At 45.8% G+C, this 14,742-nt stretch overlaps 1 protein-coding gene across 1 annotated transcript in view; it reads right to left on the bottom strand.

The window, feature by feature from the left end:
- WIF1 (WNT inhibitory factor 1) overlaps window positions 1-14,742 on the bottom strand; it is a 54,892-nt gene that overhangs the window by 22,951 nt on the left and 17,199 nt on the right. Inside the window, exon 3 of the mRNA XM_037887250.2 lies at window positions 1,429-1,537. Within this exon, the coding sequence (XP_037743178.1) occupies window positions 1,429-1,537 (109 nt within the window). The remainder of the gene's footprint in view (window positions 1-1,428; window positions 1,538-14,742) is intronic.

Raw genomic sequence — 14,742 nt, 5'->3', positions numbered from 1 at the left:
TGGTCAAGTCTGGCATATACTTGCTGGGGATAGGGAAAAAAAGGTGTAATCTCTTTGATCTGCAGACTAGAAAAAGAGGTGAAGTTAGACTGGGGTTACCGAAGAAATATTAACTTCATACAATTTAACAGCACTGCAGTACGCAACTGAAGTAAGTCAACTATAGGATGATAGGCTGACTTATCTCAATAACGCTGCCCACTTACTGGAAGGCTCTTCCAGTTTTGCTGGTGTTTTAAGATGCACCTCATCCTACAAGAACTTTGGAATATCATGTTTGTTTCACGTACCTCTGCACAGACTAGGCTGACCAGACAGCAAATTTGAAAAATCGAGATGGGGGTGGGGGTAATAGGAGCCTATATTAAAAAAAAGACCCAAAAATCAGGCCTGTCCCTATAAAATTGGGACATCTGGTCACCCTAGCACAGACACAAGGAGCTAATTTACCACTAGAGCTGGTAATTATTTTCAATCTAAAAGAATTGATCAAAGAATGCACTTTTCCATTCTTAAAATTTAATTTAATTTTTTTTATTTTTATCTTTTATTAATATTGAATTGACAACACCATCAAAATGTTTCCTTTATTGCCTTTCACTTTCAAAATAGGCAAATTAAATTTTTTTTTTTTTTTTTTTTTTTTACAATTTTAACTTTTTTTTTTACAAAAATTCCACAATGTGACTAAGTTGAAAAAAGGGGGAAATCCCTGTTTTCTCCTCCATTTTCCCATTTGCCTGACTTTTTTTGTTTTTTGCTACTGTATAACTTATAATTGGTCATCTTAGTCCTTTAGTGAGTTAAACAAAACCAAAATTAAAAATAATTTTTGAAAATTAAAAAGCAAAAATTCTGCTCAATTTTGATAATCATGAAAATTTTTGAAAAACAAAGTCAGTCTGTTTTAATGTTTTTGTCTACTGTACACTCACTTTGCACAGATCTAAATGACCATATGAAGTAAAATGCAGTAAAATTAGTTCCGATATGCACTTATAACGTCCACATACTTTAAGCATTGACTATTATTTCACTACTACTATTACCCAGATGTTGTCAACTAAGAGGAAATAATAATGCCTTCGTAAAAATTTTGAACTGCAGTAATGCTTCATATAAATGAATTTTATGTATCAAACTTTGGACCAACTCCTGCTGGCCTACTTCCATGAATAGGAGTAACAAGATTTGGCTCAAAGAAGAAAAATAACTAAAAGGGGCTGTTCATTAGATTTTTAATAATGTAGTAAGGTAAAGTGATTTCACATTATTTACATGGAACAAGTGTTCAGCATTATAACAAACATTTCCTTGATGCTAAAATTTACAGTGCAATTTATGATATGGTATTTACCCTTTTAACTACTTGCTTTAGTATGTATTGTTTTCCAGAAACATTATATTTATAACATGAACAACACAAACCTGATGCTTTGTGAGGAACTGTTCCAAGTAGGGGGATATTTATGGTTGGATCAGCCATTATGCCTTTATCCAGTGAGCGCAAGGACAGGAACTCATAAAAGTACTCAGCCTACAACAAAATGCATTGAAAGTAAATGTTTGTTAATTGCAGTCACTGGAGCAACTATTCAGCATATAGTCCAAAGTGGAACAATAGTACACTTTCAACTTTCACACCCTATATTTTTTTTAAAAAAATGTGTCTTTGTTTAAACATAATATTCAACAGGACAAATATTCATCTGAAAATTGGCATAGGACAAACCTTTAAGCTTGAGACAGCCCAATCGCAAGGAAAGTTGCATACTTCCTTTTGCTGCACTTTGAAAGGAAGTGAATAAATATCCTAGTGGGGCTAATCTACGTTATGCAGGCAAAGCCGATATAGCTATAGCGGCATATCTATATTGGAAGAGCTCCCTAGTTCAGACGCAGCGTATGCTGACAGAAGTTCTTACTGCGTCTATACTGGCGCTTTGGCTGGCATAGCTATGTCTGCTAGGGGGTGTGGTTTTTTCACACACATTTCATAGTTATGCTGACAAAATTTTACAGGGTAGACCTGGCCATGGTAATCACATTTTACATAACTAGCACCTTTCATTCCAAGGGATCACAAAGTGCTGTACAAACGATGGGCTAATTCTTGAAGTCCTTTCTCAAGAAAAACTCTCACTGAAGTCCTGATATAGCCACTTAGCTCCACTGCGGCAGCACAAAGAGGCCATAAAGCTGCCCTAACTGGACAGCTGGGGATTCCCCCACAAAGCTGGATTTACACCATATTCTACTGGCCTCCACAGTAGAGAGCGTGTGTTGTGGGTGTGCCCAGCAGGAGCTGGCCTGGATGGAGTATTGCTCTGCACTGCTGTCCATGCCACCTTAATTCACTCCCTTGCGCATATGCATTATGATGGTGTTTTTAATTATATGATCACATACTATTATCTCTACAGGACACCTGCCTCATTCAGTGAATGGGCAGTCATTCAATATTTATTTATATCCTCCTCATTCAATGTGTGACCCCAACCTTATTTACCGTACACCATTCAAGCCCTGCACTGAATACAGAATTAGTAATTTCCTCCTGGGTGTTTCAGTGGTGCCCTCACCACAGTATGTGAGTGCGTCAAACATTAATGAATTTATCTTCATACACCATCCCTGTTTCGCAGCTAGGGAACTGAGGCACAGAGCGATTAAAGCAAAGGTGTCAAAAGTGCCCACTCATTTTGGGTGCCTAATTTGTGAGGCCTAAAACCTGATTTTTCAAAGTAGATAACACGATATAGTGCTCTACATGTTCAAAACACAGCTTCCATTGACTTCAGTGGCACCTGTGAATGCTCAGTCACTCTGCAACTCTTGCCCCAGAAAATGGGCACCCAGAAAATCCCAGCACCACACAAGAACTCTGGGCCAATTAATGGGAATTAGATGTCTAACCTGTTTAGATGCTTTTGAATATCCAGCTACCCACCTATTTGCATCTTTAGGCATCTAGGCAGGGATCTACAAAGGTACTTAGGGACCTAAGTCCCCTTTTTAGGCACCACTGATTCACAAAACTTCTGCTTGGCTGCCAATGAAGCCTGTAGGTGCCTATATTTCCTTGGCACCCAAGTTTTGTGGGAAGAGCTCCCTAGGCACCTACATATCTGCCTCTGGGCACACACACTATTGCCTCTCTCCAGGTGTCTGGACACCTGTCTCCCACATAAGCCTCAGTTCAATTCATGAACTGGAGGAAGATAGGCATTCTTCTGCCTAACTTGCCTGCAGGACCCAATTGGGTAGGCGTGCTTAGAGGTCACCTAACTCTACACAAAATGAGAGTTGAGGGGAAAGGAAGAACTCCCTGATAACCATTGGGCAGAAGGTTAGGCTACTCACAAGGGATGTGGGAGCTCACTGCTTCAAGTCCCCCCTCTCCCTGATGATGAGAAGGGATGTGAGTAGGGATCTGCCATCTCTCAAGTGAATTTCCTTACCACTGTGCTATACAATCACTCACTCTTTCTCTGGTCCAATTAATATTTAATTATTCAATTATTACTTAAAAGGGAAAAAATTCAGTAGGAGAGATTGAAGGAGACACACATCAGAATATCCCAGAGTCCAGTGGTTAACGCACTAACCTGACAGGCTGAGTGTGACAATGTAATTATTCCCTTTTTGGATCCAGGTCCTACATACCTTAGAAAAATCTGTCCCACTGTGGCAGAGGGAGGGACATAATCCAATTCTTAAGGGCACCATTCAATTGCCTTAACCATGAGACTGTCCTTTCTCTCCCTGGAGTCCCCTCCCTCATTCACTAAATCCCTCCAACTTCTGCAACAAATGCACAGATGTCATAAAAATAAAGGGAAGGGTAACCACCTTTCTGTATACAGTGCTATAAAATCCCTCCTGGCCAGAGGCAGAACCCATTCACCTGTAAAGGGTTAAGAAGCTAAGATAACCTCGCTGGCACCTGGCCAAAATGACCAATGAGGAGACAAGATACTTTCAAAGCCGGAGAGGTGGAGAAACAAAGGGTCTGTCTGTCTATGTGATGTTTTTGCCAGGAACAAATCAGGAATGCAGACTCAGAACTTCTGTAAAGTTAGTAAGTAATCTAGCTAGAAATGCATTAGATTTCCTTTTGTTTAATGGCTGGTAAAATATGCTGTGCTGAATGGAATGTATATTCCTAAAAAGAAAAGGAGTACTTGTGGCACCTTAGAGACTAACCAATTTATTTGAGCATAAGCTTTCGTGAGCTTTCGTGAGCATCGGTTGCATCCGATGAAGTGAGCTGTAGTCTCTAAGGTGCCACAAGTACTCCTTTTCTTTTTGCGAATACAGACTAACACGGCTGTTACTCTGAAACCATGTATATTCCTGTTTTTGTGTCTTTTTGTAACTTAAGGTTTTGCCTAGAGGGATTCTCTATGTTTTGAATCTGATTACCTTGTAAGGTATTTACCATCCTGATTTTACAGAGGTGATTCTTTTACCTTTTCTTTAATTAAAATTCTTCTTTTAAGAACCTGATTGATTTTTCATTGTTCTTAAGATCCAAGGGTTTGGGTCTGTGTTCACCTGTACAAATTGGTGAGGATTATTATCAAGCCTTCCCCAGGAAAGGGGGTGTAGGGCTTGGGGGGATATTTTGGGGAAAGACGTCTCCAAATCGGCTCTTTCCCTGTTCTTTGTTTAACACGCTTGGTGGTGGCAGCATAGGGTTCAAGGACAAGGCAAAGTTCGTACCTTGGGGAAGTTTTTAACCTAAGCTGGTAAGAAAAAGCTTTGGGGGTCTTTCATGCATGTACCCACATTTGCACCCTAGAGTTCAGAGTGGGGAAGGAACCTTGACATGGTGGCAGAGCGGTGGGATCATTCTGAGATTTTTTGGGGGATCATTTTGAGATTTTTTTAGATCATTTTGAACCAGAAGCACAGCAGGATTTTAAAAGGTTTTGTAAAAGAGGCTTGCAGCTGTAAATTCTGTGTCTCTGCGTGGGGGACAGAGCAGCAGGCATAACAAAGGGATTCTTCTTTTTTGAGCTGGAGTTTTCTCTACCTAAAGCCAGGGTAGTTAACCTCCTGCAGTGAAATTCACAAGTTTTTCACAGACCTGAAGAGGTTGTTTTTTTAAGCTAAGAGCAGCTAGAGGGTTTTCTGTCTATCTGCCTGGAGGCAGAGGTGTTAATTGTTTTTTTTTAAAGGATTTTTCTGTAGGCTGAGAATAGCTATCAGAGAACATAGGTATCACATTACAGCAAGGCAAAATTTTACAAGCCAGGTTTTTTGGGTTTTTTTGTGGTTTTCTTTCTAACTCTCGGGTGTAAAGTTAGTTTAAAAACAGAGAGGCTAGGATGTCAGAAACCAAGGCACAACACAAACTGGAGTTAACCAAACTGAAGGCAGCGAAAGAGGCAGAAAAAGCCCAAGAGGCTGCCCACAGGAGAGCTATGGAGGCAAAGGAAACAGAACTGGAGGCAAGGGAAAAAGAACTGGAGGAGAAGGAAAAAGAGAGGAAGCATGCACGGGAGATGGAGAAGGCAAAGGCTCAGCAGAATATACCAGATAACTCTAACAATCCTTACCCAACAATCCACAAATGGGAGCGACTATGTCCACAGTATAATGAATCCAGTGATATTGCTGAATATTTTCGCACCTTTGAGAGACTGTGCACACTCCATAAAATTCCTGAAGCTCAAAAGATAACCACATTGGTCACAAAATTGCCTGGAAGGGCTCTGGACGTATTCAATAAGATGCCTATTGATGAGGCTTCTAACTATAATAAATTCAAGGATTTGGTTTTAAAGCAATTTCAAGTTACACCTGAAACTTACAGAGTAAAATTTAGAGCCCTTAAGAGAGGACCTGGACTAAGTAATGTGGCTTATATAAACCAGATGAAGGATCTGTTAGATAAATGGGTCAAAGGAAGGAGCGTAACTAGCTTTGAAGGAATGTGTGATTTGATGACTCAGGAGCAATTCCTGAATATGTCTAAGGAGGATATAAAACAGTGTTCATGGGATAAGAAAATGGACTCAGCAGAAAGTCTTGCTTCTTATGCTGATCAATACGAGCAGTCCCAGACCGCCAGAGAGGCAGGGCAAACCGGAACAAAACGGGTGGAGGGAGGAGAGAGAAACAACCCTGGTCGCAGTTGGAGCGGATACCAGAAGGGACAACCTCAGACCACACCCTACTACCGGGGGCAGCCCAAGGCCACAGCTACACCCCAAGGAACACTCCAGACACCTTATCATCCTGCCACACCGTTCTCCAGCAACCCACCTCGCCCCAGTGATCCGTCAGCTGGACGATGTTTTAAATGTAACGAGCCGGGACATGTAAAAGCCAAGAACCCCAACAGATTACAGTTCCTTGCACCGGAATCACACCAGAGGTCCTCAGGCCCAGATACATCCCAGATACCCTCAGAGTGGAGGGAAACTGTGAATGTGGGTGGGAAGAAGGTCACCGCGTGGAGGGACACAGGAGCACAAATGTCGGCTATCCATGCTTCCTTAGTGGACCCCAATTTAATCGACCCAGAGGTCCAAGTGACGATTCAACACTTCAAGTCAAACTCTTTTGACTTGCCTACAGCCAAGTTGCCGGTCCAGTACAAGGGCTGGTCAGGAACATGGACTTTTGCAGTCTATGATGGTTATCCCATCCCCATGCTGTTGGGGGAAGACTTGGCCAATCATGTGAAGCTAGCCAAGAGGGTGGGAATGGTCACCCGCAGCCAGGCTAAACAAGCTGTCACACCTAGCTTTATTCTGGAAACTTCTACCAGGACCTGGTCAGAGGTGATGGAACCAGACCCCATGCCAACGTCCACAACAGCAGTAGTGGATCCAGTCCCAGAGACCCAGACAGAGCCAGCCCCCAAAATGAAACTGGCGAAGCAACCAGCACCAGAACCATTGCCAGCACTGAGTCCAGCGCTTGCAACCCCAACACCAGAGGACCCATCGAACCTGCACCAGGAGCAGCCGATAACCCTACACAAGAGGCTCAGCCGGAGCCTGAACCCCAACATAGTGCACCAGCGGAGAGCGGTTCACAGTCAACAGAACCAGCCCCATCACCTGCATCGCTTCCAGAGGGACCAAGCCTAGGTCCAGAATCCAATGAGGAACTGATGTCTCCAGCATCAAGGGAACAGTTCCAAATGGAACAGGAAGCAGATGAAAGCCTCCAGAGAGCTTGGACGGCGGCATGGAGCAACCCACCACCTCTCAGCTCTTCTAATCGATCCAGGTTTGTTGTATAAAGAGGACTTTTATACAAGGAAACTCTTTCTGGTGGACACCAGGAAGACTGGCATCCTCAGAGACAGTTGGTAGTTCCAACTAAGTACCGGGTAAAGCTATTAAGCTTAGCCCACGATCATCCTAGTGGCCATGCTGAGGTGAACAGAACCAAAGACCAATCGGGAAAGTCATTCCAGTGGGAGGGAATGGGCAAGGATGTTTCTACCTATGTCCGGTCTTGTGAGGTGTGCCAGAGAGTGGGAAAACCGCAAGACCAGGTCAAAGTCCCTCTCCAGCCACTCCCCATCATTGAAGTTCCATTTCAGCAAGTAGCTGTGGATATTCTGGGTCCTTTTCCGAAGAAGACACCCAGAGGAAAGCAGTACATACTGACTTTCATGAATTTTGCCACCCGATGGCTGGAAGCAGTAGCTCTAAGCAACACCAGGGCTAAAAGTGTGTGCCAGGCACTAGCAGACATTTTTGCCAGGGTAGGTTGGCCCTCTGACATCCTCACAGATGCAGGAACTAATTTCCTGGCAGGAACTATGGAAGCTCATGGGGTGAATCACTTGGTTACCACTCCTTACCACCATCAAACAAATGGCTGGTAGAGAAGTTTAATGCAACTTTGGGGGCCATAATACGTAAATTCGTAAATGAGCATTCCAATGATTGGGACCTAGTGCTGCAGCAGTTGCTCTTTGCCTACAGAGCTGTACCACATCCCAGTTTAGGGTTTTCACCATTTGAACTTGTATATGGCCGCAAGGTTAAGAGGCCATTACAGTTGGTGAAGCAACAATGGGAGGGGTTTACACCTTCTCCAGGAACTAACATTCTGGACTTTGTAACCAACCTATAAAACACCCTCCGAACCTCTTTAGCCCTTGCTAAAGAAAACCTACAGGATGCTCAAAAAGAGCAAAAAGCCTGGTATGATAAACATGCCAGAGAGCATTCCTTCAAAGCAGGGGACCAGGTCATGGTCTTAAAGGTGCTCCAGGCCCATAAAAAGGAAGCGTCGTGGGAAGGGCCATTCACGGTCCAAGAGCGCCTGGGAGCTGTTAATTGTCTCATAGCATTTCCCACCTCCAACCAAAAACCTAAGGTATACCATATTAATTCTCTAAAGCCCTTTTATTCCAGAGAATTAAAGGTTTGTCAGTTTACAGCCCAGGGAGGAGATGATGCTGAGTGGCCTGAAGGTGTCTACTACGAAGGGAAAAGTGCTGGTGGCGTGGATGAGGTGTACCTCTCCATGACCCTTGGGCTTATGCAGCGACAGCAGATCAAGGAGCTGTGCACTGACATTCTCAGCCACCCCAGGACTGACTGAACAGGCATACCACTTCATTGACACAGGTAATGCTCACCCAATTAAAGCCCAACCTTACCGGGTGTCTCCTGAAGCTAAAACTGCTACAGAATGGGAGATCCAGGGTATGCTACAGATGGGTGTAATCCACCTCTATGGCAGTGCATGGGCCTCCCCAGTGGTTCTAGTTCCCAAACCAGATGGGGAGATATGTTTTTGCGTGGACTACCGTAAGCTAAATGCTGTAACTCACCCAGACAACTATCCAATGCCATGCACAGATGAACTATTGGAGAAACTGGGACAGGCCCAGTTCATCTCTACCTTGGATTTAACCAAGGAGTACTGGCAGGTACCGCTAGATGAATCTGCCAAGGAAAGGTCAGCCTTCACCACACATTGGGCTGTATGAATTTAATGTGCTCCCTTTCAGGCTGCGGAATGCACCCGCCACCTTCCAAAGACTTGTAGATGGTCTCCTAGCGGGATTAGGAGAATATGCAGTCGCCTACCTTGATGATGTGGCCATATTTTCGGATTCCTGGGCAGAACACCTGGAACATCTACAAAAAGTCTTCGAGCGCATAAGGGAGGCAGGACTAACTGTTAAGGCTAAGAAGTGTCAAATAGGCCTCAACAGAGTGACTTACCTTGGACACCAGGTGGGTCAAGGAACTATCAACCCCTACAGGCCAAAGTGGATGCTATCCAAAAGTGGCCTGTCCCAAAGTCAAAGAAACAGGTCCAATCCTTCTTTGGCTTGGCTGGATATTACAGGTGATTTGCACCGCAATACAGCCAAATCGCTGCCCCACTGACAGACCTAACCAAAAAGAAACAGCCAAATGGAGCAGTTCGTTCAGTGGACCGAAGAGTGTCAGAAGGCCTTTAACAAGCTTAAAGCGACACTCATGTCTGACCCTGTGCTAAGGGCCCCAGACTTTGACAAACCGTTCCTAGTAACCACAGATGCATCTGAGCGTGGTGTGGGAGCAGTTTTAATGCAGAAAGGACCGGATCAAGAATTCCACCCTGTGGCGTTTCTCAGCAAGAAGCTGTCTGAGAGGGAAAGCAACTGGTCAGTCAGTGAAAAAGAATGTTACGCCATCGTCTACGCTCTGGAAAAGCTATGCCCATATGTTTGGGGACGACATTTCCACCTGCAAACCGACCATGCTGCGCTACAGTGGCTTCATACCACCACGGGAAATAACAAAAAACTTATTCAGTGGAGTTTAGCTCTCCAAGATTTTGATTTCGACATACAACACATCGCAGGAGCTTCTAACAAAGTGGCTGATGTACTCTCCCATGAAAGTTTCCCAGAATCAACTGGTTAAAATCATCCTTGAGATGTGAAAAATATTGTTAGTCTTTATATACTTGGTAGTATATTTAGAGGTGCATGTGTCTTATTAACTCTGTTTTTTCCTAGAGCTCCAGGAAGAAATCACAGCCAGCGTTTAACCCTATCTGTGATTTGGGGGGGCGTGTCATAAATATAAAGGGAAGGGTAAACACCTTTAAATCCCTCCTGGCCAGAGGAAAAACCCTTTCACCTGTAAAGGGTTAAGAAGCTAAGGTAACCTCGCTGGCACTTGACCAAAATGACCAATGAGGAGACAAGATACTTTCAAAGCTGGGGGGGGGGGGGGAACAAAGACTTCTCTCTGTCTGTGTGATGCTTTTGCTGGGACCAGAGCAGGAATGCAGGTCAGAATGCCTGTAAAGAGTTAGTAAGCAATCTAGTTAGATATGCATTAGATTCTGTTTTGTTTAAATGGCTGATAAAATAAGTTGTGCTGAATGGGATGTATATTCCTGTTTTTGTGTCTTTTTGTAACTTAAGGTTTTGCCTAGAGGGATTCTCTGTGTTTTGAATCTGATTACCCTGTAAAGTATTCACCATCCTGATTTTACAGAGGTGATTCTTTTACTTTTTCTTTGATTAAAATTCTTCTTTTAAGAACCTGATTGCTTTGCATTGTTCTTAAGATCCAAGGATTTAGGTCTGTGTTCACCTATGCAAATTCGTGAGGATTTTTATCAAGCCTTCCCCAGGAAAGGGGGTGTAGTGCTTGGGGGGATTTTGGAGGGGGAGACGTTTCCAAGTGGGCACTTCCCCTGTTGTTATTGTTAGACACGTTGGTGGTGGCAGCGTTTAACCTAAGCTGGTAAGAATAAGCTTAGGGGGTCTTTCATGCAGGTCCCCACATCTGTACCCAAGAGTTCGGAGTGGGGAAGGAACCTTGACAGCATGTCACTCACAACAGAGAGCTGGTGCAAGAGAACCGTTCTGATCTGAGACATCAGAGCCCTGATGGATATGACTGGGAAATGAATGACACGGTTTCTCATGGCCAAAGGCTTCTGAACCCTGTACTCTGATGGAGACAGGCTTCTGTGGAGGTTGATATCTAAGGCCTTGTCTACACTGGCAAGTTTCTGCGCAGTAAAGCAGCTTTCTGCATTGTAACTCCTGAGGTGTACACACTGCCAAGCCACTTAGTGCGCAGAAACTGCACAGCTGCAGCACTGTAAAAAAAAAAAATCACCTCAACGAAAGGCATACAGCTTTCTCCACCGGGGCTACAGCACCACGGTGCCAGTGTAGACACCGTGGTTGATTACAGTGCTACGATTGGCCTCCGGGAGGTGTCCCACAACGCCTGTTCTCGCCTCTCTGGTCATTGGTTTGAACTCTACTGCCTTGCCCTTGGGTGACCAACTGTGAGCGCCACCCCTTAAATTCCCTGGGAATTTTCAAAGTCCCCTTCCTGTTTGCTCGGTGATGCATGCAGTGGTCTCAGCATATCTTTCCAGGTGGCCAGGCCTGCTCCACACACCAGGCGATCCCCTGCTTGGAGCAATGCCGAGCTACTGGACCTCATCAGCATTTGGGGAGAGGAGGCTGTCCAGTCCCAGCTGCGCTCCAGCCGTAGGAATTATGATACCTATGGACAGATTTCACATTGCATGACAGAAAGGGGCCATGACTGGGACACACTGCAATACAGGGTCAACATGAAGGAGCTGCGGAACACCAACCATGAGGTGTGGGAGGCAAACTGCCGCTCTGGTGCTGTGCCCACGAGTTGCCAGTTCTACAAAGAGCTGGACGTGATACTCGGTGGCGAACCCACCTCCACTGTGGATATTTCGGTGGCTTGCGTGCCAGTTGAGAGTGGACTGAGCCAGGAGGAGGAAATCTTGGATGAGGATGTGGAAGGGGAGGGGGACCCAGAGGCAAAGGATGACTAGGAGGTCAGAGATGCATGCAGCCAGGAGCTCTTCTCTACCCTGGAAGAGGCTAGCCAGTCACAGCTGTTGGAGCTTGGAGAAGTGCAAACAGGAAAGGAGGCCCCTGGTAAGTGGCTTTGATTTTGGGAATCATTTTGGGAATCAGTGAAGCGAGTTGTTGGGGGCAGGAGGATTGAAGAAAGCAGGCTTGTGTCTGTATGATGTTCGTACCACCACATGCCTAGTCTGAGCAGCGGAATGCGGTGTTGATCGACTCCCTCATTTCACGGGAATCTGCCTCAGAGATCTCCACGAAACTCTCATGGAGATACTGGGCAATCCGCTGCCGCACGTTCTTTGGCAGAGCTGCTTTGTTTCTTGCCCCATTAAGGGTAACTTTCCCACGCCACTCTGCCGTCATGGGGGGAGAGACCATTGCTGCACACAGGCGAGCCGCATAAGGGCCAGGGCGGAAGCCTCAGTCTTGAAGAAGACCCTCCCTTGATTCCCTGCTCACCCTCAGCAAAAAGATATCTTCCATAATGAACACAGCTTGTGGAAAACGTGGGGACAGTAATGATTATAGGCCCCCCTTACAGTGCTGGCTCTCCAGAAGAGTCATGTGCCCAGTGTATGGAAAAGTCCTGGAACACTGATTTCTCCTGCCCCTGCAGTTACTCACCATTTGGGGGGTTTTGTGGATCATGTATGCTTGCCTGGGGTCAGCCAATTAGTGATAGGTATATGAATAGTGGCTGTGTTTTAAATCACTGAATCAGCAGTCTATGTGTTGCAAACAATACTGCTTCTGTAAAACATTGCATTTTGGCTTCACAGATCTGACCTTGGGAACCCAGCATCCCTCTTTGTTAATCGCCAACTGAACGGCTGCACAGAATTAGAAAGTACCCAGGAAGAACTAAAGAGGACTTTCTGCGTGATGTCATGATGCACTCCGTAGCTGAAAAACAAGAATTGAAGGAGTGGCGGGACAGCGAGAAGAGGAACCGAAAGGAGAATGAGGCGCGCCAGAACGAAGCTACGGAGTGGTTCTTAAAAGTTATGGAGCGCCAAGCGGACACATTGTAGGAGCTACTAGCACTGCAAACCGAGCAGCTCCGCGCCCGCCCTCCCCTGCAGCCGCTGTTGCAAAACTCTTTCCCATTCGCCCCACACACACTGCCAACACATTCTTATAAATCTCCTGGCTCCAGTCTGTACCCGCTGCATTCTACTCCTTCCCGTCACAGTCCAGCCCTGCGGACTCCCAGCACTCACTGCACTCAATGCCCCTCCCTCTGCAGTTTAGCCCTGCTGAAGTACAGTACCTCCTGCACTGTACTCCACAGGAGAAGGTTGTATATGATACCTGGACATACACAAATCTTTAACCGTCCTGGGACCCCACCTCCTCTTGGGACCCTCCCTTCCCCCATCCCCCTGAGTGGTGATGTGTTATTTTGTTTGTCTCTCTCCTCCGGTTGTTGTTTTTTAATAAAATTGTTTTGGTTTGAAAACAATCTTTATTCCATTACTTGAAAGCAAACAGAGCCCTGCAAAGCAACAGGCAATTTTCTTACACCTTCACAGTGCATCGTCTGCACCAATCACCATCCCCTCCTAGTATTACAAGCACTGCACTCCTGAGCATAGCAACAGATATTAGCGGCTTTTAGCTTCAGATTGCTGCCTCCAGGCATCCCTGATCCTTATGGCCCCGCGCTGCTCCCCTCTAATAGCCCTGGTCTCTGGCTACTCAAATCCAGCCTCCTAGTGCTGAGCCCCAGCGGTCCAGCCCTGAGTGAAGCTTTCCCGCTTCCCTTCACAAATGTTATGAAGGGTACAGCACGCGGCTATAAGCATAGGAATATTGTCATCAGCCAGGTCCAGCCTCCCATATAGGCAGTGCCAGCGGGCCTTTAAACATCCAAAAGCACACTCAACAGTGATTCTGCACTTGCTCAGCCTGTTGTTGAACCGCTCCTTGCTGCTGTCAAGGTGCCCCGTGAATGGCTTCATAAGCCATGGCATTAAGGGGTAGACAGCATCTCCCAGGATCAAAATGGGCATTTCGCCTTTCCTTACGGTGATCTTCTGGTCCGGGAAGGAAGTCCCTGCTTGCAGCTTCCTGCACAGGCCAGTGTTCCAACAGACGTGTGCGTCATGCACCTTTCTGGACCAGCCTGCGTTAATGTCTGTGAAACACCCACAATGATCCACAAGCGCCTGGAGAACCATTGAGAAATACCCCTTGCAATTAATGTACTCAGTGGCTAGGTGGTCTGGTGCCAGAATTGGAATATGCATGTCATCTATTGACCCTCTGCAGTTAGGGGAGCCCATTTGTGCAAAGCCATCCACAATGTCACACACATTGCCCAGAGTCACAGTCTTTCAGAGCAGGATGCGATTAACGGCCCTGCACACTTCCGTCAACGCGAATCCAACGGTCAACTTTCCCACTCCGAACTGGTTAGCGACCGATTTGTAGCAGTTTGGAGTAGCCGGCTTCCACAGTGCAGTCGCCACGCACTTCTCCAGTGGCAGGGCAGCTCTCATTCTCATGTCCTTGTGCTGCACGGCTGGGGCGAGCTCATCACACAATCCCATGAATGTGGCTTTCCTCATCTGAAAGTTCTGCAGCCACTGCTCGTCATCCCAGATGTGCATGACGATGTGATCCCACCACTCAGTGCTTGTTTCCCGAGCCCAAGAGCAGTGTTTCACTGTGGTCAGCACCTCCATGAATGCCACAAGCAATCTTGTGTTGTAGCTACTACACGTGACGAGATCAATGTCGAACTGCTCTTGCCTTTGTCGTTTAAGGAATAACTCCACTGCCACTCATGACATGTTAAAGAGAGCGAGCAGCATATTGGCCAACAGTGCAGGATCCATCTTCCATGAAGCACAGCTTTTTAGATCCCCGTTTGTGATGTAGGA

The sequence above is a fragment of the Chelonia mydas genome, chromosome 1 (genome assembly GCF_015237465.2).
Source record: "Chelonia mydas isolate rCheMyd1 chromosome 1, rCheMyd1.pri.v2, whole genome shotgun sequence".
Classification (NCBI taxonomy): Eukaryota; Metazoa; Chordata; order Testudines; family Cheloniidae; genus Chelonia; species Chelonia mydas.
This window is presented reverse-complemented; position numbering and strand designations above follow the sequence as displayed.